Raw genomic sequence first — 27,410 nt, forward strand, 5'->3', positions numbered from 1 at the left:
AGACCAGCTAAGCATTATTAGCTTGAGCAGTCTTTACCTCATCTAACAACGCTTTGAGCTTTCTTCGGGATTTGGCACAAAGGCTTGTTTTGAGAAACATGAACAATTAAAAAATGTGAACACCTTTTTAAAGATACATGAACAATTTTTACATATAATAATATAAAAAAATATTCATGAACATGTTGTTTTTGTATATGCGAACATTTTTTAAAACATGAGCATCTCTTTGAGAAGTAACGAAAAATATATTTTCAAATAGAAAAGCATTTTCTAAGTTACATGAACATTTATTTTCATATGCGTGAACTTTTTTTATTGCAATGAATGAACACTTCATTTCCACATACACAAACATTTTAAAGGAAAATACATAAAAAATTAAAATCACATTAACATGTTGTATGTCCGAGGATTTTTTTTTTTTGCAACACGTGAACATTTTTTCACTTACTGTTTTTAAACTGGCTATATAAAACTGTCCTTAGAGATGTGGACAGCATCCAAGAATTGTGTATGAGGTGCGCAACCTGCAGGCTATATCAAGCGTCAAAATCAAATGATGACTTCGAGGAACAGTTGGTAAGCTTTGCTCAGCTACAAGCCAGTCAAACCTAACGCAAGAGCAGTTGGACACTTGGACTGCTGACAAATGTATCTGCACCAACAGTATACAGCCAAAATTGCTTAATTTACGCCTATTGTAGCAATCAGCAGGCCGGCAAAGTATTGTTGTTTGTCTGAGAAAGACAAGAATGGATATTTTTTTGGTTGTCGATGTAGAGTTGTAGACATAGGAGTACTATATCTCACATGCATTCTACAAACATGGCTAAATTAACAAGACTGTTTCAGCTTGACCAAGAGTATAACACCCAGACCATCGTTGCCGTGATGTGGATGTTTTGCACTTGATTGCTAAATTAAACCTGAAGCAGATCTTCAACACCGCATACTGACATTTTTTACTCCGCTATCAAGGAAAATAGTTGCGACATGTATCCATCCCACGCCTTAGATCTGGTGAAGAAAGAGTAGACGTGAGGCGGAGTGTCAAAGTTTTCGACGAAACTGCCAACCCAATAGCTGCAGTTCCTCAGTAAATTAAGCCTGAATCTCACATCTTCACAGCGACATTTTTCACTCCATTGGTTTGGCGGTTGTGCTTGACTGCTGGTTCACCACGCTAAATTATTTCTTGCCATGGCGGCCGAGCAGAGCACCCACCCTACTACTACAGTTGCGGTCTCTGCAACTGCAAGCCACCCCTCCCCCTCTCCCTTGGTTCACCATGCCTCTCCTCCTCTTTGTGTTCACTGTCTTCACCTTACACGCCGCCGCCCCTGCAAATTCTGCCACGACGGACACCATCTCCTCCGCCCAACCACTCGTCGGCTGCGACAAGCTCGTCTCCCAAAATGGCAGGTACGCTCTTGGCTTCTTCGAGACCGGCAGCGAGTCCAACTGGTACATGGGCATATGGTTCAACACAGTCCCCAAGCTTACTCCAGCGTGGGTCGCAAACAGGGACGACCCAATCAAGAACATCACCTCGCTGGAGCTCACGATCTCCGGGGACGGCAACCTTGTCATCCTGAACCGGTCCAGCAGCTCCATAATCTGGTCTTCTCAAGCAAGAGTCACAACCACCGACACCATTGCTGTTCTCCTGAACACTGGGAATCTCGTCCTGCAGAACAGCTCTTCAGACTCATCAGATGTTTTCTGGCAGAGCTTTGACTACCCCACGGACACATTTTTGCCCGGGGCGAAGCTTGGGTATGACAAGGTCACCGGCCTCAATCGCCGCCTTGTTTCTTGGAAGAACTTGATCGACCCAGCCACTGGAGCATACCATGAGGAGTTAGACCCCAGTGGTCTCAACCAGTTCCTCCTTGCACCACTGAACTCTTCCATGCCATATTGGTACAGCGGCGTCTGGAACGGCCAATACTTTGCCTTGATGCCAGAGATGTCAAAAGGCTATCTTATGAATTTCACATTCGTCGACAACGATCAAGAGAAGTACTTCATGTATACCTTGCATGATGAAACCACGGTTATCCGTAATTATCTGGATGTCTCAGGTCAGGCAAAGACCAATATGTGGCAAGAAAGCTCACAGAATTGGCTGCCGATGTTTGCCCAGCCCAAAGCTCAGTGTGATGTCAATGCAGTCTGTGGACCTTCCACCATATGCAATGACAACGCGCTACCATCCTGTAACTGTATGAAGGGCTTCGCCGTAAGATCACCGAAGGACTGGGAACTAGATGATCGAACCAGTGGGTGCTTGAGAAACACTCCATTAGACTGCAGCAACAGAAGCACAATTTCGACAGATAGGTTCTACCCCATGCCATGTGTTAGACTGCCGCAAAATGATGATCATAGCAAGCCAGCTGCTGCTAATTCTGGTGAGTGTGCACAGATCTGCCTGGGTAACTGTTCTTGCACTGCATACTCCTTTGTGAAGGGTGAATGCTCTGTTTGGCACGGCGAATTACTTGACTGGAGACAGCATCAGTGCAGTGACAGTTCAAGCACAAATGGAGAAACTCTTTACCTTCGCCTTGCCGCCAACGAATTTCCCAGTCAGCAGGCTAGTAGAAGAGGAAAAACCAATGTTATACTCATCATCAGTGCAACTGTTGCTTCGTTAGGCTTGTTAGCAGCACTGGTGCTACTAATCATTATTTGGAGGAACAGAACAAAGTTATCTGGTGGCACACTGAAAATTGCTAAAGGTGTCAATGGTATCATCGCGTTCCGGTATGCTGATTTGCAACGCGCAACTAAAAGTTTCTCTGAGAAGCTCGGAGGAGGCAGCTTTGGTAGTGTGTTCAAGGGGTCTCTGGGTGACTCGACAACCATAGCGGTGAAAAGGCTTGACCATGCTAACCAGGGAGAGAAGCAATTCAGGGCCGAGGTGAGCTCCATCGGCATCATTCACCATATCAATTTAGTCAGGTTAATTGGCTTTTGCTGCGAGGGTAGTAGGCGGTTGCTTGTCTATGAGCACATGCCAAATCGTTCTCTCGATCTCCATTTATTCCAGAGCAATGCCACAATGCCATGGCATGACAGGTACCAAATCGCCCTCAGAGTTGCTAGAGGATTGGCCTACCTGCACGACAGCTGCCAAGACTGCATCATACACTGCGACATCAAACCAGAAAACATCCTCCTTGACGCTTCGTTCGCTCCGAGGATCGCCGACTTCGGGATGGCCAAGCTTCTGGGAAGGGATTTCAGCCGGGTGCTGACCACGGTGAGAGGGACTGCGGGTTATCTCGCGCCTGAATGGATCAGCGGCGTTGCGGTCACAACAAAAATCGATGTTTACAGCTACGGGATGGTGCTTCTGGAGATCATATCTGGGAGGAGAAATTCTTGGGCACCGTGTTCTTGCAGTGGCGACCATGGTGTTTATTTCCCTGTTAACGTCGCCCAGAAGCTTCTCGAAGGAGGCGACGTCGGGAGCTTGGTGGATCACATGTTACATGGCGACGTCAATCTGGATGAGGCTGCAACGGCTTGCAAGGTTGCGTGCTGGTGCATCCAAGATGATGAGTTTGATCGACCAACAATGGGAGAAGTAGTTCAGACTATCGAGGGGCTGTCTGAGATCAGTGTGCCCCCGATGCCAAGGCTGCTTCAAGCTATGAGCGGCAGGGGAAATTCGCATTCGACATGCTGCTAATAAATATGTTAACTTTTAAGGGAGTACTTCTATTCTGGAATCCATGAAATTGTAATTCACATGTGTCAGAAATGAAGTTGCTATTTGTTAAAAATATATTTAATATACTCGTATGATAGACCGTTTGTGTGAGTAGTACAAGTGTATCGATTTGATCGATAAAACAACTATATGTGGCATTGGGAAAGAATACACAGTGTTCCCATAGCTTGGATGCTACATGAGCTTAGGGAAACTTTAATCCATTCTCAAAAGTTAGTGTCTAAAGACACATCTCCAAAACTTAAGTTCCAAAAGTTCCTGGGTATTGGGAAGGTGCCATCTAACCATCCCCAAAGCCCTAGTGATGTCAATCTTCAGGTTCCTTGAGTGTATTTTTCCCACATTCAAATTTGGTGTCTTATTATTGATCTACTTTTGCGCCTAAGATAAATCTTGATAAATTCAAGGCCTTAATCCAAAATCACCATCGGTCAAACCTCAAAGTCAAGCTTCTGATTAGAGAATTCTTGTACATAAACTTCCAGCAATGCACATGTGAGCGTTCACTTCAGAATATTTTCATCACATAAACAGACAACTGATATTGCCTTAATTTCGCTGCAGTGGGCGTCACCTAGGCAAGAATTTTTTGACCAAACTAATCGACCCAGCCTTTAGTTTCAAGATACTGGGACACTCCTTGATAAGTCCCTCCGTTTTTATTTACTCCGCATATTAGTTTTGGTCAAAGTCAAGCTTTACAAACTTTGACAAAGTTTATAGACAAAAATATTAACATATACAATAACAAATCAATACCATTAGATTCGTTGTTGAATGTACTTCCACATCATATATATTTGTTATGCTAAATATTTATATTCTTTTCTATAAATTTGGTCAAACTGTACAAAGTCTGACTTCAGTCAACTCTAATATGCGGAGTAAGTAAAAACGGAGGGTACTGCCTCCGTTCATGAATATAAGATGTTTTGGATACTTCAATATAAACTACATATGGACTGAAATGAGTGAACCAACGCACTAAAGTATGTCTATATACGGAGGGAGTAGTACCTAGGAGTAATTAATAGAGTAATGACGTCCCAGCTCCCACCGGTGAAGGGCTGAAGGCAATCTCTGCCGCTGAGCACAGGTTTGGCCCGTTCTCCACCCCAGGACTGCGGCACTATCCAGACATTATCGGACCTTCAGACAACCGCCGACATATATACAGTATTTCAGTCGTATTCGGGTCCTTTAAAGCCAGTCGTACTCGGGTCCTTTAAAGCCGTGACGACTAGGCGGCCGGCACTCTACTGTACCCCAACGGCTGCTGTCGTGTGGCTGGCTTCCTTATCATGCTTGCTCCCTTCCGCCGAGGCAGCATTTCCTCGTCTCAAAAATAGAGCAGCAACTCTAGTTTCTTCGCACCACCATGCCGAACCCGATCATCGTCGTCGCCTACGGCCTCCTCCTGCTCCTCCCCCTGCGCAATCCCGCCTGCCGTGCCGCGACGGACACCATCTCAGCCGGGCAGGTGCTCGCCGGCAAGGACACGCTCGTCTCCAGCAACGGCAAGTTCGCGCTGGGCTTCTTCCAACCGAATAGTAAGTCCTCGCGCCATGCTTCCAACTGGTACCTGGGCGTATGGTTCAACAGAGTCCCAAAGTTCACTCCGGCGTGGGTGGCCAACGGAGATAAGCCTGCCACTTCGCCGGAGCTCGCAATCTCCGGCGACGGGAACCTGGTCATCATAGACCAGAGCACCAAGTCCATCATCTGGTCTACCCAGGCCAACACCACAGCAAACAGCACTAGAGCCATGCTACTGAAAACCGGTAACCTCGTCCTGCAAAGCACCTCAAACTCTTCTCATGTCTTGTGGCAAAGCTTTGACTACCCGACGGATACTCATCTCGCCGGCGCAAAGCTTGGCCGAGACAAGGTCACCGGCCTGAACCGCCGTCTTGTCTCCAGAAAGAACATGATAGACCCTGCTCCTGGGATGTATGTTTACGAGTTGCATGAGAAGAACGGTTCTGCCCGGTTCAGTCTTGCAGCACTGAACTCGTCCATGCCATACTGGTCCAGTGGAGAATGGAACGGGCACTACTTTGGTTCTATACCAGAGATGTCAGGCCGCCAGTTGATTGACTTTACGTTCGTCAACAACGAACAAGAGGTGTATTTCACATATACCTTGCTGGATGACACGACCATCATGCGTTTTGCGCTGAATAACTCTGGTCAGGTCAAGATACACTTGTGGGTTGAGCGTGCACAGGATTGGGTACCAGCCTACACCAACCCCAACGACCATTGTGATGTATATGGCATCTGTGGGCCTTTCACGATCTGCGAAGAGGACAAGCTTCCTTACTGCAGCTGTATGGAGGGCTTCTCCATAAGATCCCCTGATGACTGGGAGCTAGAAGATCGAACAGGCGGCTGCATGAGAAATGCCCAATTAGATTGCAGAATCAACGAAAACACAAGTATGCAAGACAGGTTCTACTCCCTGCCATGTGTCGGTTTGCCCGACAATGGCCGCAAGATAGGAGATGCTACAAATGTAGCTGGATGTGCACAAGTTTGTCTGCGCAACTGCAATTGCACTGCATATTCCTATGGTTACAACGGATGTTTTGTTTGGGATGATGAATTAACCAATGTGAAACAGCAACGATGTGGTGATATTGGTAACAATAACCAAGCTACTCTTTACCTCCGCCTTGCCGACAAAGAGGTGAAAAGGTTGGGAAGGAACAGGCGACGGATAATCATTGGCAGTGCCGTTGGTGCAAGTGTTGCTCTATTTGGTTTGTTGTCACTCTTCTTTCTACTGATGACTAGGAGGATGTGTGCTCGCAGGATGAAAAACCTTCAAGGTGATGGTGGCATTATCATGTTCAGGTATGCTGATTTGCAACGTGCAACAAAAAACTTCTCTGAGAAGCTAGGGACAGGTGGTTTTGGTTCTGTATTCAAGGGGGTTCTAAATGACTCGTCTGCAATAGCAGTTAAAAGGCTTGATGGTGCTCGTCAAGGCGAGAAGCAATTCAGAGCTGAAGTGAGATCAATTGGGACCATTCAGCATATCAATTTAGTTAAACTAATTGGTTTCTGTACCGAGGGTGATAGGAGGCTGATTGTCTATGAACACATGCAAAATCGTTCTCTTGATGCCCATTTATTTCATAGTAATGCTACAGGCTTAAAATGGAGCATCAGGTATCAAATTGCTATCGGAGTTGCTAGAGGACTGGCCTACTTGCATGATAGTTGCAGGGATTGTATTATACATTGTGATATTAAGCCAGAGAACATACTCCTCGATGCATCATTTGCTCCAAAGATCGCAGACTTTGGGATGGCAAAGTTTCTTGGAAGGGACTTTAGTCGAGTTCTCACTACAATGAGAGGAACTATAGGATATCTTGCACCTGAATGGCTTAGTGGAACTCTTATTACAGCAAAAGTTGATGTATACAGCTATGGCATGGTTCTGTTGGAAATTGTATCAGGAAAGAGGAACTCAGGTAGACAGTGTACAGCCGATGACGATGATGTCTATTTCCCTGTGCAAGTCGCAAATAAACTACTGCAGGGGGGTGCGGGAAGTTTGATGGACAGCAATCTGCACGATGATGTCCATTTGGACCAGGTGGAAAGAGCTTTGAAGGTTGCGTGTTGGTGTATTCAAGATCATGAGTTTGATCGACCCACAATGGGTGAAGTAGTTCAATATCTTGAAGGTGTTCTTGAAGTCAACATACCCCCAATGCCAAGACTACTTGAAGCTATTGCAGGGAATGCACACTCGAAATGTAAGCAAGAACGTACTTGCACAAATATACTAATCCAAGCATAGCTTACTATAAATACTACTGTAGAATATAAGCGGCGAGATGTGTCATGATTACATTTGGTATAATACTGATAAAAGCCTATGGTATGTCAATATTCAGTGCTAGCATGCCTAACTTGCATCATTTTTTTTATGTACGCGCAGCCGATTGGTACCTGGACCAAGCTTCACAGGAGGGGGGACTGAAAGATGATGGAGGCAGTGAGCCACACCAGGCAGCTCACCCATGACATGAACATAGGTTGCTGCAGTCATGGAGCAGAGTTTCCCTTCAGTGATTGTCTAAATCATGAAATGACAGTGACAACTTAGCATGTGTTTTGATAACTAATTTGTATGAACTGATAAAAGGAGCTTGCATCTCTCTCTCTCTCTCTCTCTCTCTCTCTCTCTCTCTCTCTCTCTCTCTCTCTCTCCTCCACCTAGATAAAAATCCTACGTGTCATGCCTTACAGATGGCTGAGTAGATGGCGTTGTACATGCCCTAATAAAAATACAAGGAAAAAAGGTGCTAATATTGCGAAGTCTGGAAGGGAAGTTTATGAATTGACTAGATGAATCACATTAACAGTGAATTCTATCTAGCTGCTATTCAGTACATAAACAAGGATCCCGAATGGCAGGTAAGAATATAGAAAGGCTTAAATATGACATTTAAGATTGAGTGGAGGCCTCCAATAGACCACACTGCATTTTGGTTCAGTGCTCTCATATGAAGATGTTGCATTGCACTGCGGTCATCGAGAAGTTGCAGAGCAGCAAAGAGCCTTTGTTCAAGAAGCCACCATTCTCATATCCCCTACATTCGTTGGCAGTTTTTGGTTTGGCGGGATGTGGTATCGAATTTCAAATCCAATTGTTTAAGTCGCAGATGAAATCCAGAATTAACTTTTCTAGAGCAATGGGCAGGAGATTAAGATCCAGCAGGGTTAGAGTTTCAAACCTTCTGTACGCGAGCGAGTGAAACGAAACCCTAGGGTTAGAGTTTCTATGGAGACCCACATTTCACTCTTAGATAACAAAACCCCAAGTGACACTTGTGGAACACTGTGATAGGTTGATAGCTAGACATCTAGATCACCACATCATATAACAAAACTGAACTTGCAGGTGTGAAGTAGTTACCAGTGCAAGGTTGCATATCCTCTGGCAACGCCCATAGATATGTGCAGTCGCACTTGTAAAGTGGTGCAGTGAGAGTCCATTCTCACTCACTCATGACTTCCACTGCCAGGGCCAGGCATAGGGTAACTGACCAGAACCTGTTTATTGGTCCCAGTTAGGCTTCCACTAAGTTATGGTAGCAACAAAACGGAGTAGATCTCAGTGGTAGGTTTCATGCCATGCCTAGGCGTCGAGGCGCCCCCCCAGCGCTTTGCAAATATGTCCGCTTTAGGCGCCTAGGCGTCCGCTTTAGGCGCCTAGGCGTCGCCTAGGCGTCGAGGCGCCCCCCCAGCGCCTTAAAGCAAAGCGTCGCCTTAAAAACATAGCATGGCGGACATCAGGTTGCCAGAAAACGTCCAAAACACGAAGCAGCTTAGAAGTGGAGAAGAATGTCGCGCACAAGTTAGCAAAATGTAAAATCTATGATGAAGTACAAAGGAAGGGGACCTTATCTTGTGAATGAACTTACCGTTTGTAAAATGTATGATCTCTTTGCACTGAGAGACCTCTACTTGTTGGTTAAGATGTTAATTGCTTTGCCTGAAACTAACATGGCATGTATATGACCAAGCATGCATATAAGTTTCTCTGCACCCATTAGTTGTACAAAAATAGCTTGCTACCTCGTCAGTTTTCCTAAGCCGTTTCCCAATCTTATCCCAGCTCACATCAATCAAAACTTCCATTCACAATGGTTTATATATAAAGTAATATAATGTATGAAACTTAACAAGGTATGCTGCAAACAGGGTTTCTATATGGAGTAGACGTGCTACCTGACAAAGAAAACCACAGCAGCCTGCCTAACTGCTGGCCTAAGGATATACACATTTCAATATACTGGCTATGCTGAACAATTAATACAGGTTGTGGTACTAGCTAGTCGACCTCAAGATACTGCAGCTAATCACAGCATGTGTCTATCGTGAACAATGCAATACTTTTTGAAATAAAACTGTAGGAAAGAGCCAAAAGTAATAGTTAATTAAAGATCAGATATATTTACAATAGGGAAATCCTATATAACAACTCCCTCCATTCCGAATTAATTGAAGTTCTAGATTTGTCCCAAGTCTAAAGAAAAATATGCTAAGATTTAAAGTATCAAATATACATAGTACAAAATATACTTTATAAATCTAATTTGGTGTTGTAGATGTTAGCACATTTTTCTGACTTGGTCAAACTTAAACAAGTTTGGCTTAGGACAGACCTAGAATTTCAATTAATTTGGAACGGAGGGAGTAAATAGGTGATCCCCACTAACCTATTTCTGTCAACATATGCAAACATGCCACCTTGATGTGTAACCATGCATGGGAAAAAGCACACCTCAACATACAACCATGCATGGGAAAAGGATCAGCCATTTCTATTTTATTATTCTACTTGTATTCAATAAATGTTTCACAACTACACAATAATCAAATACAATAAAATCATATATATATTCAGTTTCAGTTCTCATATTATTAATCCCAATTTCCTGTTCTATACAACCAAATATCATCGAAATATATTGCAACCAACTCCCGCAGAAACACGCGGGGTGTCATCTAGTATATACAGAGAGTGGGGAGAGGAATATACAAGAGGAAGGGGAAGAGGCGTAGCAAGATGAACAAGGCATGGCCTAAGAGGAGCCTCAAGTTCAGCGTTCACTCAGTAAGAAAGAAGGAAGATGTCTCTCTTGAAAAGGAAAGACTAGGAGGCTAAACTTGGATTGATATTATCAAAGATCTTAGCATTCCTCTGTTTCTATATGTTCCACGCAACAACATTGAAGGACTAGCTGAAGTTCTGTCTAGCCTGGATAATCATGCCTTCCACTGGTAAGAGTTGAGGGGTGAATCAATAGTCGCACAGCAATCTGTGCTGAAGCCGCATTTCCAGAACAGGTAGTAGCAGGATTCAACATCTCCCGCGTTACATAAAATGCAACTAGAACTTCCATTGATCTGGATGTGTCATCGTTCGAGCAAGTCCTTAGGATTGAGCCTATCATTCAAAAGGAGCCAAGCAAACGCCTTGAGCTTGGATGAGCAGTTCGACTTCCATATCTAGGAAGAGTAAATCGGAGCTCAAACGTGTTGGAGGGAGATGTCATAAATCTTCGATGCAGAGAAACAGTCGACCCAAGGGAAGCTCCAGGTGTCACAAGGAAGCCACACGGACATGACCCAGCTAAACATGAAAGTGGCCTATGGTGAACAGGTCAGCACAATTCAATGGTGTCACCCGTGGTTACACCATAACTTGACACCATAACTTGGTATTTCTACTGAGGTCATCCAAGACCTAGCTGTCGTATTATTCATTAGTTACCTCCATTGTTTCTGGAGCTGATTGAGCCATTTAAACATGCATGTGGTGCATTTAAACATGCAGTGGTGCCTCTAAGTCATTGTTCTATATTCTTTGTTCATCTTTACGCTTTTATAGTAGCAAACATGAGAGGTGAGGGTCAGTCCCTTCCTCCCTGGTTCCCATAGCAAATCACAAATGCAAGAATTTGAGAGGATGAGAACACAATGTTGGATGAGGCCAACGAAACAGAAAAAAGTGCACTGGTTAGCCATCTTGTCACAATCAGGCATTGTTTTTTTAATCTAGTGTGCAACATGTGGTCAACTACCACTTTCCACATATTCCTTTTTCTGCAAGTGTTGGATTTAGCAAAGATGGCATGCCACTTGATTAGTAAATTAGGGATATCTATCACGGTCATAGAGGGGAGGGCTTGACTTTACCATGACGTTTGGTGTTGCCCAGTGTTTTAAGTATCCAATTCTAACCAAACTTCTTGATGTTTGGCTAGCTCTACAGGCCATTCAGCATGCATCTCTTCCTCATCTATTTCGGGTTTTTCTTGTCCCTACACTTCCCTGGATGTTCTGCTGCCATGGACGCCATTACATCTAGGCAAGCACTTGTCGGCAACGACAGGATCATCTCTAATAACGGCAAGTTTGCTCTCGGCTTCTTCCAGACAGGCAGTAAGTCCTCCCACAACACCCTGAACTGGTACCTAGGCATATGGTACAACAACGTCCCCAAGCTAACTCCGGTATGGGTAGCAAACGATCATAACCCAGTTACAGACACCACCACGTCGGAGCTGATAATATCCAGTGATGGCAACCTCGTCATCTTAAACCAAGTCACTATGTCCATCATCTGGTCTACCCACACGAATACCACAAGCAACAATACCATTGCTACGCTATTGAACAGCGGAAACCTCATCCTACAGAACTCCTCGAACTCATCAAATGTGTTGTGGCAGAGCTTTGATTACCCCACAAATACCTTCCTTCCTGGTATAAAACTAGGTTGGAACAAGGTCACGGGTCTGAATCGCCGTCTGGTTTCTAGGAAGAACTTGATTGACCTAGCCCCTGGCAGATATGGTGAAGAATTAGACCCAAGTGGTGCCAATCAGTACATCTTTACACAGCTGAACTCGTCCATACCATATTGGTCGAGTGGGGTATGGAACGGCCAATACTTTCCGTCAATACCAGAGATGGCAGGCCCTTTTGTTGTAAATTTTACATTTGTCGACAATGACCAAGAGAAGTACTTCACGTATAACTTACTAGACGAGACAATCATTTTCCATCATCTGTTGGATGTCTCAGGTCAAACAAAATCTTTCCTTTGGCTTGAGAGCTCACAAGACTGGGTGATGACCTATGCCCAACCCAGAGTTCAATGTGATGTATTTGCTGTTTGTGGACCATTCACAATTTGTAATGATAATACAATTCCATTCTGCAACTGTATGAAAGGATTCTCCATAAGATCACCTAGTGACTGGGAGCTAGATGATCGAACAGGCGGCTGTGTGAGAAATACTCCATTAGATTGCGGTATCAACAAAAGCATAAGTGAGGAAGACAGGTTCTACCCTATCACATGTGTTGGATTGCCCAATAACGGACACAGCACAGAAGATGCTACAAGTGAAGATAAATGTACCGAAGTTTGCATGGGCAGCTGCACTTGCACTGCATATTCCTATGGTGTCAATGGATGTTTTATTTGGAATGGTGAAATTATTAATGTGAAGCAGCAACAATGTGATGATACTACAAATACTAACAAAGCCACTCTTTACATGCGCCTAGCCAACAGAGAGGTACAAAGGTTGGAAAGCAACAGAAGACGGATAATCATCGGCACAGCAATTGGTGCAAGTGTTGCTTTCTGCGGTTTATTGTCACTCTTCTTGCTACTGATGATTAAGAGGAACAAGAGGTTGTCTGCTCATAGAATGGAAAACCTTCAAGGTGGTGGGGGCATTATTGCGTTTAGATATGTTGATTTGCAACGTGCAACAAAAAACTTCTCCGAGAAGCTAGGGGCAGGTGGTTTTGGTTCTGTATTCAAGGGGTTTCTAGATGACTCCACTGCCATAGCAGTTAAAAGGCTTGATGGTGCTTGCCAAGGAGAGAAGCAATTCAGAGCTGAAGTGAGATCAATTGGCTTCATTCAGCATATCAATCTAGTTAATCTAATTGGCTTTTGTACTGAGGGTGACGGTAGGTTGCTTGTCTACGAACACATGCAAAATCGTTCTCTTGATGCTCATTTATTTCACAATAATGGTACAATTTTGAAATGGAGCATTAGGCATCAAATAGCTCTTGGAGTTGCTAGAGGACTGGTCTACTTGCATGATAGTTGCCAGGATTGCATCATACATTGCGACATTAAGCCAGAGAACATACTTCTAGATGCGTCATTTGTTCCGAAAATAGCAGATTTCGGGATGGCAAAGTTTCTCGGAAGGGATTTTAGTCGAGTTCTCACTACAATGAGAGGAACAATTGGATATCTAGCACCTGAATGGATTAGCGGAACTGTTATTACAGCAAAAGTTGATGTCTACAGCTATGGCATGGTTTTGTTGGAAATTGTATCAGGGAAGAGGAACTCAGGTAGACAGTATACAACCGGTGATGATTATGTCTATTTCCCTGTGCAAGTTGCAAACAAACTACTGGAGGGGGGTGTGGGGAGTCTGGTGGACATCAATCTACATGGCGATGCCCATTTGGAACAGGTGGAAAGAGCTTTGAAGATTGCATGCTGGTGTATTCAAGATGACGAGTTTGATCGACCCACAATGGGTGACGTTGTTCAAAGTCTTGAAGGCCTTCTTGAAGTCAACATACCCCCAATGCCAAGACTACTTCAAGCTATTGCAGGGAATCAACATTCAACATGTAAGCACGACTTTATTTACGCAAACATCTTAATTCAAGAACAATTATTTGTCATGCTGGAAGCCTGGAATCCAAGAAAATAAACAGAGACATGTTAAGCATTTCAGGTTTTGTCACAAGTACATTTTTTATATTACCGATAAATCCTATGGAACATCACCATTCATTGCTAGCATTTCTGACCGCAATATCTTGTATATGTTCAAGTAGTTGATGGGCACCTGGACCAAGCTTCACAAGAGGCAGGCAAACTGCAACATACCTCGGAGCTTCATGAAGACAGGTTGCTGCAATGATGGAGCAGAGCTTCCCTTCAGTGATTGTCTAAACCCTGAAATACCAGTGGCAAGTTAGCATTTCTGAAACTAAATGAACTGAGATAAGGTTTTTCAGGATATATTGTTGTATAATATACATAGCAATCATTTGGATTCTCATCAAAGTATTTTTGACATAAATTATTGGTTGGTTGTCTACGTGATCTTCTACAAAATGGATGCAAGCACGGATATAGTACGATTTGACTAGTGATCGTTGTCCGCTTTGTATCCAGATACCTTTTTTTTCTTCCATTAGTGGCAGGAGTTTTGCCATTTTGATGAAGAAAGAGAATTAATTAGTGAGCGTTAACCCTGTAAAGACTGCAGAAGGTATGAAATACTCGAAAGGAAAACTGACAGAAGACAGATTGGACTAGGACAGAACACTAGTAGCAGTTAAATAGGCTAGCCCACAACTTCTGGTAGCAAATTACTAGTCTTAACTACAATCAGTGGTTGAGGCGTGTTGAATCAACATGGTTATGGAATTCTTAGTAGCAAAAGATGAAGATTGTCATAAACTTATCAGAAAACCAGCAACTCCATTTTCAGGCGAAGTGTTCACAGATAATTGGCACTTGCTCATAACCTCATTCCGAAGGTGGATTTGTATACTACTGCCTCTGAGTCCCTCGGTAGAATTAATTCAGCGGTCCGGGCTCATCCCCGATTCAACCAAATGTCAGGTGGAAAAAAGTAGGCATGCAGGCAGGATGCGGCGAAGAATGGATAGTTGTGCCGCAGCTAGAAGGCGTATACCTCAAGCTTGGGGCCAGATTTGTTGAGCCCGGCGATGGAGGTGGGCACTGCGGCCCGTCGCCGGGTCCGGCATTGGCGCCATCAGCCGTGGTGTGGCTTCCCGGCTTCACACTGGCCTGAAGGCCTCGCGGGAAACAGGAGAAGTTGCGGTAGGTGATCTCGCCGGTCTTCCTGCTCCTGTCAGCGCACTCCTTCCGGGCGTTCAATCCCATCACCACGACCGTGACCCCTGAGCGGCAGAAATTGTACTACCTTAGACCGAGGGGTTTCGGGACGCCGCCGCAATGGTGGCGACACTGGTACCCAGGTATTTCGGGGCGGGGTAGTGGTGGTGTGCCCCTGATAACGTGGCCTTGGTATCACGACACCGAGGCTTTGGGGTTTCAGGGTGGCGCCACGACGGCGGAAGAGGCGTTGCTGGACAAGATGGCGCGGCGATGATTGGTGGGTGGAGACGGGAGGCCTGACTGCTTGGAGGTGGGGGGGAGGAGGTTCAGGGGAGGGAGTGGAGAGTTGGTCGGAGTCTGGGCGAGGGGGAGGGGAGTTCCGACGAGCAGCTCATCGCCGGCGTAGCGAGAGGAGAGAGGGGCCCGCAGCCGCAGGTTAGGCTGGTTGTAATAGGGAGTATCATATATTAGTATGTATTATGTAGTATTTTTTTTATTGTCATGCATGACACAAAGCAGCATAGCATTTATTATGATACGGTATCATGATATGATACTCCATTACCTCTTTCTTCATTTAATAATATGACACCTCATCAAAATTGCCTAGTTGGCATGCTGCTACCGCGGGTCTTATGCAATCGATGATACTAGCTATGATACTATCATTACGACCAGCCTTAAAGACCGCTTGTGCTGCTTCTATTTTTCTCGGAGAAACTTCATCTGTCAGACCAACATTAAATCGGACGGTTGGAACGACGCCCTACGTGCGCCGATGTGTGATTTAATTTTTTTTAGGGTTACGCCGTGTGATTGATTATAATTTATCTATTTTGTGCGAAATGGATTGAATTTCTATTTTTGTAACACAATGCAATCGCCAAAAGCATCTCGTGATCGACTCTTCTCTCACTAAACAAACATCAAAGTGAGCGGTCGCTGAGTGTTTTTTTTTGGTGCAAAGTCATGTGCATCAATTCAAAACTTCACACATGATCGATGTAGAGATTGGCGCCTCGCTATAACATGAGACACAAAAACGTCAAATCTAGGGTTTGATCCTCGATAGATTAGGTGTACCACTGTCCTCCTATAACCATCCAATGAGTTGTACATTTTGTTTTCACTTCTACCCTTATGATTTGGCTTTTATTCCATGATATCGTACGAAATTGATTCTAACCTCTTTTCTTTTTATAGGCAACCACGTTCCCAAATCCCACCTCGTTCGTTTCCTCTTCCCGAACAAATTCTCACGCCCGTTCATCTATCCTGCATATGACACACCTCGCCACCAAGCTCACCATGGAGGACGAAGAGGTGGATGACGACATAGCCCTTGGAGCAAGAACACTCGAATCTTGAGGGGCTGAAGGCTGTTTTAGCTGGCCATGGCATGCTCCTCTAGCAGTTTTCTGAGCTTGTCGTTGCTGACTGGACCCAAACAAAACTGCAGATTGATCCATTACGCCAATGTACCACCGTAATAATCTCATAACAGCCTCGTAGTCGTTACCGTTGTGTGAACCAAACACGTCAAAAGAGCGGACGCAAGTACTATATACATAAATCAACTACACGGACACGTTCAACTGAAATAAGCGAGTGAGTGTATGTGCGTCTGTGTTAAAAAAAAAGCAAGGGAAACATTTTTTCGGTCAACGAAAGAAAGGTTATAGGCAAGAAAATAAGAAATCAAAAGGTGGACAAGTAAGCACTATCATAGAACTTTTACAACTCCGTCAGATGTAAAACAAACAAGTCGATCAGCTGTGTCAGATATAAAATAAACTACAACAAAATCATCTGTGTACAGGAAAGAATGTGCCTCGAGACTTAACAGCATATCCATAAAAGGTGTATACATCTAATGTCAATTAAAAGAAAAAAAGAAAACTCATGTCCCTGATAAGATGACGCGATAAAAAGGATTCATGTCAAGGGGGGAAAACATATATTCATCAGGCTAAACAATTACAACACCAGCAGCCCCTTCCAAAACTTTGCATGGCATGGCCAACACTATGGGAGTCCAAGCAGTCTGCTCGAAATCAGCCCAACAAACGATACGACTGGAACTCAAGCATCAGACGATACTCGGCACATCTCCAGACCAACTGCAAGCTGCCCGTGGCCATCGAGTTCTAATGCAGTCCACTAATGGCGCATGCTGACAAGCAGTCTGAACTGGTGGAGCAAGAGAAAGAACACTGTCATTCTTGCTGCCGCTGGCCGATGAGCTTACAACATCAGCTAGGTATTCATCCTGCGTCCACCTAGGTGGGACGCTGACATTTAACTTGCATATCCTAGGTCTTTGTATTGGAGTTGAGCCTCCTCCTGTGTTTCCACTCCCATTAAGCACTGACTTGGCAATTCCATTGAAGTGGTAGATAGTGAATTGCTTCTTGCCCATAAGGCCAGTTGGATCTTTCATGCCTCCAGCCCTTTTATCCAACTGAAGCAGTGCCTGCCAGAACTCACTCCATACTATAACGCCCGCATTACAGAGATCGTCGAGCTTGTCAGAAGGAAATGTTATGTCGGTGTCCCTCAGAACTTGCTGGAATCCCTCCACCGCAATAAAGCCTCCACCTCCACTTTGGTCTTGCGCATCAAATGCCCTCCTAATTTTGGATTCCCGCTCTTCCAGCTCATTCTCCTCTTGGACGTTGGGATTTAGGGCAAAAAGGACAGTGTAGTGACTTTCACTTCCCACCACCCATATAGGCCATTTCGGGCACTTTAGGTACTGACCAACCTTGCACAAATTTAGCGATTCCAGAAGGGTAAGGAACCCAACTTCAACATCATTTGGAATGCCTTTCAGGGACATGCCGCCACCAAGGTCCATCTTGCCATCAAATACATTTGGGACAGCCTCTCCACAAAGCAATAAATTTACAATTTCCTGAAAAAGACCACACTAGGTTGTAATGTAATGTATAGATATTACTGATAATAATGGGCAGTACTAGTACATAAAAAGTTGTTCAATATTTATAGCTTTCAAGTGACTCCAGCACTGTATTCCTACAGTAAGCACTGAATTGCTATGTCAGGTGCGATACACTGCGACCCAAAGAAGCCAACAGCCCTGTTCATCATGGAGTGGGCATGCATCCGTAAACACCCTACTTATACGTTTATACGTTTGTCCTCACTTCACATAAAAGGGTTAAACCTGAAGAGACACCGCTTGCACAAACAAGACTTATATGCAAGTGTAACTCGAGTTAAACTGACAGTGTGGTACTAAATGGCAGGGTGTTACAGTAAGCAACTCGTGCTAAAATACTGGAGTTGATAATGCTATCTGTACCTGAGAAGCATGCCCAAATGGAGCCGTGACCAATGGTTGGCTTGGATCATCCCTATCTGCTTGGATACAATCCTGGTTCAAAATTGATTGAAGTTCAAATACACCACTGAATTTGCAATTTATTTAATTGTGCAAGCAAAAAAAAACATGATGCACACAACAAAACATAGACATAGACATACCAGTCCCCGCGAAAGTAAAGAAGAGATAAGAAATAACATGGCACCCAGTCGACTTTGAAACAGAGGAATGTTTGCCAGAAGCATGTTGAATGCATCCTTCCTTGAGGTAAACGTACTTATTCTAAGAACTTTCTGGAAATCAATTGCCGATTCAAGAGAAAGGCCTTCCAAAGCAGCATCAACTTTCTGTTGTACGTTCCAAAAGAGATTGTCAGCAAGCTGTATATGGAAGTATAATCAACTTTGAAGCATCTCAAAGCTTATAAGCACCTGGTTGTTATCAAGTCCACTTACCTCACGAGTGACACCTCCAATGAATGCAACAACAGCTCTTTTCCCAGTTCCACATAAAAATAGAATTTCCACCATAGCATGAACCAATGCTCTAGTAAAAAAAAATCAATTAATAAACAGCCGTTTGAGTATCAAGAATAATAAGTACAATTCTGCAAACTATATAATGTTTCATAGTACATTTAGAATATCATCAATTCTAAAATATTAACGACGTGGGGAAATAATAGGTATGGAAGCATTTAGGTTCTCCACGGAATAAACGTTTAGAGCATTTCTGTTGTTTCAATAAAGTAATAAAATGGCATGGATTTTTAATAGTTCACTGAAATATGGCTTTTAGTTTGGTAAATCAAGGGATCTGTCACAAACACATGAATAGAGAACTAACTAAGAAAGGTCATGGGCTTAAATTAAAAAATTGTTAATCTCCCACGTCAGTCTGCTATGTTTTTATTTTCATAATCAAGAACGGTGGTTCAGAAGAATTACAGAATAGATAATTAGCTAAAAGACAACACTGGCATCAGTGTGGTTTTCAAGGAGCAAAAGAAACCACCTCGTCTTTCCATCCTCGGTAAGAGAAGAAAAATCATCCCTTGCAGCAAAAGAACTCTGATAAAATCGTCTTTGTCCCAGAGCAAATGACGGGTCACTGACCTCTGGGTTACCCAAATTATCAGAGAAAAACAGAAGATATTTAAGGACATATGCCTGCAAAAAGAGAACATAAGAAAGTAGCCATCAGAAATGTTGAGCTTGCTGAGAGCAGAAACAATTGCACAGATAGCAAAATAAATAGTTAGATCTTGTATATAAACACATTACTGTGACAAATTAGAAAAAAAAATCATATGGCTTATATACAAGCAAAAGGTATAAGTCAGATAAGCTGCTCAGCTGTGACCAAACTTCTCTACTGATTTAATGTGACAGCAGAATGCCCCAGCGGTCCTACCAGACCTTACTAAGAAAAGCACAGATTTGTGACCACCAACGATAGGGTTTGTTCATCAGGATAAATTAGTGTAAAAAAAATCAGGAAATGGGATTTTAAATTGGACCAAGGTGAACTCTAGAAGAAGAAAAAAGGTCGACCGGTAGAGCTACTCAGCTTTAAATGTTTTTTGGCATAACTAGCTCAGTGCCTCTGCATTATTACAAAACCAAAAAATCTGAGTTAGCCACCCGACATGGAAGATTAATGGGAAGGCGTACGTGTGATTTGATCGCTGCACGAGATCCAGCTAGAAAAAAGAGAGCGAAATGGCAGGGAAGAGTTGCAGGCAGTGATGCCCTGAAGCAACTGAAACAACCATGGGAGGGTTGCAAGATTGGGAAAAGATACGCATAGGGAAGAGAGGCGACACATGGGAGGTGATTGAGGAAGAAAGATGGTAGCGCAATGGCATCTTTCATCCCGTTTGAATAAGTCAAATCGTTTGCTCTATATGCTACTGTATAGCATGTGAAGAGTTGGTTGGTTAGAGTGCTGGAAGGTAAAACCCATAGCAACGTTTTGAGTTTGAGGTTCGTCCTGTATGTGTTAATTTGTGCCTTTTACAAAAACGCTGGTCCCACGTGAGTAAAAGCATACTTGCTTAATTATACAAGTAAGTGTGCAGTTATTTATTTGTGCCTTTTCCCAGGGCGACTCTCCCACTTGCGAGTATGGGGTGCATTTATTACTTGTGACTTTTGCAAGATTGTTAGTCCCAGGTGTGAGTAGAATGGAGAGTGAGGAGTGAACTCAACCACCAACTCAAATCTTTGCAAGTAAGAAAGAAATTTAAGTAACGGCAGAATGCTACAACCTATCTCTTACTCGTCTGTTCTATTCATCAGGAGTTTGAGGTTCATCCTGTGTGTTAATCTGTGCCTTTTACAAGAACACTGGTCCCACATGAGTAAGAGCATACTTGTTTACTTATACGAGTAAGTGTGCAACTATTTATTTGTGCCATTTCCCAGGGCGATGCTCCCACGTGCGAGTATGGAGTGCATTTATACTTGTGACTTTTGCAAGATTGTTAGTCCCAGGTGTGAGTAGAATGGAGAGTGAGTGAACTAAACACCAACTCAAATCTTTGTAAGTAGGAAAGAAATTTAAGTAACGGCAGAATGCTCCAACCTATCTCTTACATGTCTGTTCAATTCATCAGGGTCACTACACAGGATGCTTAGGCGTGGGGGCAGAGCTTGGTTGAGACCAACCTGGGCCTTGGCCCCTCCTGCGATTGTATACTCCCTTGGTTAAGTAGCACTATGTGGAACTTTTTTTGGCTAACTGTGAATTGAAATGACTACTTAATCATACACCAATCAGTGTTGACCCCTCCTCAGTTTAGCTCTGTGTTGAGTTGGCGGTTCATAGTATTGACCAAGTTTAGGCAGTCCAACTGAAGTGACACCCAGTTAAGGCAAGGAAACATGTAGGGCAATTCTAGACACCAAAAATGCCCACAATAACACTCAATCAAACACAATTAGCTAAAGCAACAATGATGTACCTGCACTGTAGCTAAGACACCACAAGGGCCACCTTCATGTTGTACCAGTCCCATAGCTGTTTCTGGGTCAGAGCTGAACCTGCATACATTTTAACAATAATTAGAAAAATAGCATTCAATTGTGTGACTGCAATGAAAGGTACGGTAGGATCAATGCTACGATATTTCCAAGAAACTGTGTGCGTTAATTTCTAATGGCACAGGCATGCAAATTCCTGTTAACTGTCAAATCTGGAAATTTTCCTACTTCATGGCTAGAACTTGCCAGCAATCAGAGTCATAATTCAAAATAATCACACTTTTAACTCAGACTCGGAGCACCAACATACCAAACGCATACTTAAAACTTCGTGTTAAGTCAGTTGCACAAAAACTTATTCAAACTAAAATGCCCCTTTGATGTGAGGAGAGTGAAGACATGGGATCCAAGTTGGATTCAGAGAAACAAAATAAAATTGATCAAGTCAATCGTAGAAAGCTTAGAAGAAAAAAAAGTCCATTTCAGAACTGTAGCTCATGAAGGACAGCGTTTCACCTGAAATGCTTGATGCTCTGTGCTGTACGGTTCTCCCATACTGTTCCCAGGCAAAAAAAATAGCAGTGGCTTATAATTGTTGCACGTAGGCCCTTTGATCACTACAAAACTATTTTTCTCAACTACCAACGCATAATTATGAAGATATTTGCAACTCCAGCAGCACTTATTTTCACAAATACCCCTAACAAAGTTACCTTTGATGACATCAGACATGGTATTAGCTACCCATGACAAACGCCCATCTTTTGTAATGCCAACCTGACACAAGTTCTTATCCAGGGTGGGTTCCATTTCCTGGCAGTACCGGCCAGTTACTGCCAGGAATGGGACAGTGCCAAGGTAATATAAATCGGATGGTTTATTTTGAATTTAAATTCCTTTATTAAAAGTATGCAGTATTTTGTAGCTGATATGATCACATCCAGAATGGATACGGCAAGAAGCTATAATATATACGAAGAAGCATGAATTAACAATAACTACTTAAAAATTGAGGTTGATGAGACCTTTTGTTTTGTTTATTTCAAATTCTGAAATCCAAAATCATCAGAATTTGACCAAACCCCGCTGGTAACCGGTAAAAACTGGATTCCAGACCCTGGCAGGAAGCAGGAAGAGCACAGGAAAGTGAACCATTTTTCGAGAAAACGCGACATCTCGTTGTATTTAAATGGTGGAATAAAGCTAATCACACAACCAGGCGGGCAGAGGCAAGGAAAAAAGGCAGAAAAACAAGGTCCTCAGGGAATCAGTGAAACATCCCAACCCTCTGGCCAGCAAGCAGCCAGCGCTGCGGTGCCGGCTCTAACCCAATATTTCTCGCGTCCAACTTGAATATGCTTCCACCAGATCACTGTACTGGAAGCTCATGTATCATGTATGGCATGAATATTAAATTATAGAGCACAACCAGTGTCATCTTTAATTTCTGGTTTCTGCGATTGAAACTGCCATGATATATAGAACGTTTCTCATAATTGGGTTGGAAAATGGAGAGGTACTACCAATGTTTAACTTAACAATACCGACAAGAAACAAAACGTAAATGTAAGTCAGAGAACACATCTCCATGCACATCTATTCTGCCACGAGAAAAGAAAAAATTATGGAACTTACATTTTGCCATGCATGGAGTATTTATTAACTACCAAATTTGTGTTCTCCATATATTCTATGCCAATGTTTCATATGTATACTACTACCTCCGTCCGGGTTTAAAGTGCCAGAGGAGCACGGCGCACAGTCCGGATTTTTAGGCCGGGTGTTTATTGCGCTGTGCTAATTCACGTGGATTAACAAGCATTAGTTCTGGGATACGTGGGAACGGGTGAAAGAGCAGGAATGTGAGCGCGCTGGTTGGCTGGCCGTGCGGCTGCGCGCAAGACTTGCTGATTGGCGAATTTGGAGGAAGGCTAACGATAACGCATTAATAATTGGAGCAAATTATGGCGCGTTGCTTTGTGTACCGCTGTGCTGCCTTGGTCCTGGAGAATCGGTCGGCCGGCCCTTTAAACCCGGATGGAGGTAGTATAAATGAGTACAGTTAAGCATGCCCAGATGCCAACCTGAGTAACCTCAAGGACAACCTCTTGTTCTCTTAGTCTCCTACCATGATTCGATCCTCAAAGATACACATAACCATGTACGATCACTTTGAATCATGACTATCATACGCTCGCAGAAACAACTAAAATACACAATGTATGTCCACATCAGTCTGTCTTCACGGAACATTGAACCATTGATTGACACCCAATCCTCCAGTATTCAGGGACAGTGGGACACTAAACCCTAATCTCATAAACACGTGTCTAACGCTAATTTCTAGGTGCCCATCACCATGCCCATCAGAACAGAAACTTAGACAATGAAAGCAACACGTGTCTACTTAGACAATGAAAGCAACGAAGTCACGAAAGGCCATCATCTTACAGATATGGGAGGTGAAACCAGAGCGGATATGGACAGATATCGCTCATTTCGTACCCTAAACCACATTTTTCCGTGGGAGTCAGAGTTGGACACGTGTCGTGCCCGATATGAGTACAAATGCAAATATTGCCGGGCACGAAAGTTAATCAAATAAGAACTGTATAAAACATAAACCATTTATATGGCAATATAAAGATCAATCAACCATACCATTTCCAAAATGCAACTGCATCAATAATTCAACAAGGCAAATTAACTCGTAAATATATGGTTTCCACTTGTTGTACAATGACACTGGATGACATGTACCGTGCAAGACAATGTGAAATTAACCTACCAAAGGTGCCTTTCCAAGAAAAATAGGTAAAGTACAGCATCAGCAAGGTTGATAGCCACACAAGCAATGGGTCAGGCCTTCAAAAAGGCGGGATATGAGCAGTGGGCTAAGATCTATAGGCTGAGCAAGTTAGTTTGTCCCGGATATCATAGATTATATTATCCGAATAGTTGAGTTACAAAACCGGATATCACTCATCCTATATCACACATCCCATATCCTATTCAGGAATCACACGTTAATGCCAGATTTCTATTTCGGTGAATCGGTAAGTGCTCCAGAAATCAAAGTATGCATATGTTTTTCACCCATGTACATATATTAATGAGACTGAAGTACCAAACAAAAGCTCACCTGATACCCTGATTGCTCCACTGCGCCAGCACTGCCTTTGAAACCCCGCTCCCAAACACCATGAGCCAGAGCTTCTCGGCGAGCTCCGGATGCAACTCCTCCCCTTTCTCCTCCTCTCCCACATCAACCTCCAACTCCACCTCCGCCTCCTTCACATCCTCCATAGGTACCACGGTTGATTCCGACTCCACCTTCACGTCCTCCGGGGCGGAAGTTTGCTCCGCCACCACGGCCGTCGGCTGGGACGGCGGCGGCACCACGACGGCGGAAAGCGGGGCGACGGCGACGGGCGGGGCGACGGCGGCAGGCGGGGCCACGGAGCGGAGGCGCTTCTCGGCGGCGGCCGCCATGAGCTCGCGCTGCTTGCGGCGTGCCTCCGCCTCAGGCGACTCCCCGGCGGGCGATGGGGGCTTGCTGCGCTTGGGCTCGGGCTGCGCCGGCGGCGAGCCGTGGAGGCTCATGCGGAGCGCCATCTGGAGCTCCTCCTCCTCGTCCCGATCCCCCATTGAAAGCCGCTCCGCCGAACCCTGGCCGGATCGATCCGGCTCGAAACCCAAACCCTAGGGCAGGGTTTGGCCCTGCGCCCCCGGTCGTAGGCTTCGAGCTAGGGACGAAGTGGAGCGGGCGGTGGTTGTTGGAATTCGGGCCTGGGGCATCGGGATCCGGGATAGCGGCGGGTCAGGAGGCCGACATGGTCGGTGAATTTGTAGGAGCGCCGTCGCGACGGCGATGCGACGGGGGGTGGTGGGGGTGTGTCAGAAACGGAAGTGTTCTCCCGGTGGCTGTTCGGTGCGCTGCACACCCGCGGCTCGGGAGCGTGGTTTGGATGAACAGTCAATGACTTGTGGGCCCGAGGTACATCGTGGCCCAGTTGTCATGGACTAGTGGCAGATGACTCCTGGTGACTGGTTGGACGGTACGGTAGCTTTGGCTTCCCCTGCTTTGGAGTTTGGACAGTGCGGCCTGAGATCCGCCTTCATCATTGGTCTACGCTCAAGTTGAATGCGTTTTCGGCCCCGGAATTACTGTACACACGACAGTTGCTGGCCGAACTCCGGACGATTGAAGAATTGAATGGTCCTGTTCATTTTCGCTTTACGCATCGATGGCGAGATGTGCTGCATTCTCAAGATCGTTCAGAACCCGTCGGCTGTGTAGCAGCTCTCTTTCGGCCCTCCGATGGAAGAATTTTCTTGATAATCTCACGGAATTCTATGTATCCCACAACATTTAATTGTTGTTCTTTTTATTTTAAAATAGACACATTCTTGTGCTTCTTACGACCAAGTTTCACGAGTTCCATTTCAAGTTTTCTATGTTTATATTATTTTTCTTTGAACAACAGACGTAAGCGCTCATACATTCGCCCCTATGAACCAGATACACACATCCTACCCCTATAAACATCTCTGAGAGATTGAGCCGGCATATCATCTTGAGATTTACAAAGTCACCGTATGCGCCTCGTCGTCGATGGGAAAATCTCCTCCTACTGAAAACGCATCGCCGGAAATTCAGAAATAAATGCGAGCATTAGGACTTGGACATTGGTTGGCTAGAGATATCACTGTTTCTCTAACCATCTAACCACAGGTTGGTTCGCCGATGTTCATACTTTTAGAATTAATATGTTTTCAACAAATTATTAGTGGGTCACTTGTAATAATATGATTTGTACTATAATAGTTCTAGCACCCCATAGTGCAAACTACGAGTTGAGATGCAAAAATGTGCTAAGACGAGAGAAATTTTGTTGAAGCAAAGTTGCATTAGATATTGGTTTGACACTTATCAGGTATATAAGCATCACGTGCATCCCTGCTGCAGGCTGCAGCCCCGCGCCCACTCCATCCCCCCTAGTAGTGCGCACTATTACTATGTGACGTTGGCTCAAACATATAGATATTAGCATATGTGACTGATATCACAGAAATGTTGATATTCTAAGTAACATGCTTGCATGAACAATACTCAATTTGTTTCATGTTATTCCTATTATCTTTTTCCCTTGCCATATGTCTCTCTACCTTATTGTTTTTTGCTTTGGGCATTCTCGATCGACTCAAAAAACACATGCTCGTGGTCACTGGAGAATTCTCACCCACATGACACGAGGAGACACCGATCCACTCCTTTAAGGCTCTGGGGTTGCCCTGAGCCAACTTTATTCGATGTAGTCTGTAGTATAGTGAGTTGTCATGTCTCGCCGCCACACGCTTCTGTCAGAAAATTAAAGCGTTTTGAGCTATAATTGCAACTAGAGGGTCCCACATTTGTTGAAGTTACCAAGCATGTTTATGGAATTCAACTAAAATTGGGAGAATTTTGCTTGATATACATGAGTTCATGGTAAGTGATAGTGAAGAGCTAAACCGTTGATGCCACACGTTGCCCTGTCCGTTCATTTTTACGAGTATAGTAGATTTCTTTCATAAGTAATGTATGTAAATAAAGAGTCGAAACATAGTATATCTTTTTTGCTAAACTTTAGATTGTACAATTTCTACCGCAGAAAAAAAAAAGATTGTACAAATTTGAAAACCATTGCACTACTCAGCCATATTGAGTACATGCATATAATAGGACAAGAGGTATTTGGGAATTAGTGAGGCGATATCTAACATGCCATATAAAAAGGTTGAAGTATGTATAAACGTCATGAAAATGAGTCATCCACGTTAGAGCATGTCTACTTTCAATCAAAGTTAAGATAGATGACATGAAAAGCAATATCTAAACAT

At 43.9% G+C, this 27,410-nt stretch overlaps 3 protein-coding genes and 1 pseudogene across 3 annotated transcripts; 3 read left to right on the top strand and 1 right to left on the bottom strand.

The window, feature by feature from the left end:
- Positions 1 to 1,203: 1,203 nt before the first annotated feature.
- Positions 1,204 to 3,721, top strand: LOC123189194 (G-type lectin S-receptor-like serine/threonine-protein kinase At2g19130; annotated as a pseudogene).
- Positions 3,722 to 4,966: 1,245 nt separating this feature from the next.
- LOC123189195 (G-type lectin S-receptor-like serine/threonine-protein kinase At2g19130) lies at positions 4,967 to 7,901 on the top strand. The gene is made up of 2 exons (XM_044601543.1): positions 4,967 to 7,515; positions 7,701 to 7,901. Exons 1-2 carry the CDS (start codon positions 5,124 to 5,126, stop codon positions 7,784 to 7,786), a joined length of 2,478 nt encoding a protein of 825 aa, XP_044457478.1. The 5' UTR covers positions 4,967 to 5,123; the 3' UTR covers positions 7,787 to 7,901.
- Positions 7,902 to 11,556: 3,655 nt separating this feature from the next.
- LOC123191727 (G-type lectin S-receptor-like serine/threonine-protein kinase At2g19130) lies at positions 11,557 to 14,034 on the top strand. The gene has a single exon (XM_044604355.1). It carries the CDS (start codon positions 11,557 to 11,559, stop codon positions 14,032 to 14,034), a length of 2,478 nt encoding a protein of 825 aa, XP_044460290.1.
- Positions 14,035 to 16,949: 2,915 nt separating this feature from the next.
- LOC123189196 (ubiquitin carboxyl-terminal hydrolase MINDY-3) lies at positions 16,950 to 25,450 on the bottom strand. Its single transcript, XM_044601544.1, has 7 exons — positions 24,670 to 25,450; positions 21,509 to 21,587; positions 19,558 to 19,712; positions 18,999 to 19,089; positions 18,705 to 18,890; positions 18,523 to 18,594; positions 16,950 to 18,111 (listed from the first exon to the last, which is right to left on the bottom strand). Exons 1-7 carry the CDS (start codon positions 25,173 to 25,175, stop codon positions 17,287 to 17,289), a joined length of 1,914 nt encoding a protein of 637 aa, XP_044457479.1. The 5' UTR covers positions 25,176 to 25,450; the 3' UTR covers positions 16,950 to 17,286.
- Between the last annotated feature and the right edge of the window lie 1,960 nt (positions 25,451 to 27,410).

Source organism: Triticum aestivum, chromosome 2A (assembly GCF_018294505.1).
Source record: "Triticum aestivum cultivar Chinese Spring chromosome 2A, IWGSC CS RefSeq v2.1, whole genome shotgun sequence".
In the NCBI taxonomy this organism is placed as follows: domain Eukaryota; kingdom Viridiplantae; phylum Streptophyta; class Magnoliopsida; order Poales; family Poaceae; genus Triticum; species Triticum aestivum.

Excerpts from the sequence above, each read along its gene's own strand:
- LOC123189195 (XM_044601543.1), top strand. The coding sequence starts at position 5,124 with ATGCCGAACCCGATCATCGTCGTCGCCTACGGCCTCCTCCTGCTCCTC. Across the intron at positions 7,516-7,700 it reads AGGGAATGCACACTCGAAAT|CCGATTGGTACCTGGACCAA; the intron begins GTAAGCAAGAAC and ends ATGTACGCGCAG.
- LOC123189196 (XM_044601544.1), bottom strand. The coding sequence starts at position 25,175 with ATGGGGGATCGGGACGAGGAGGAGGAGCTCCAGATGGCGCTCCGCATG. Across the intron at positions 21,588-24,669 it reads TGGAGCAATCAGGGTATCAG|GTTCAGCTCTGACCCAGAAA; the intron begins GTGAGCTTTTGT and ends AAATGTATGCAG. Across the intron at positions 18,595-18,704 it reads CTTTACTTTCGCGGGGACTG|GATTGTATCCAAGCAGATAG; the intron begins GTATGTCTATGT and ends ATTTTGAACCAG.
- LOC123191727 (XM_044604355.1), top strand. The coding sequence starts at position 11,557 with ATGCATCTCTTCCTCATCTATTTCGGGTTTTTCTTGTCCCTACACTTC.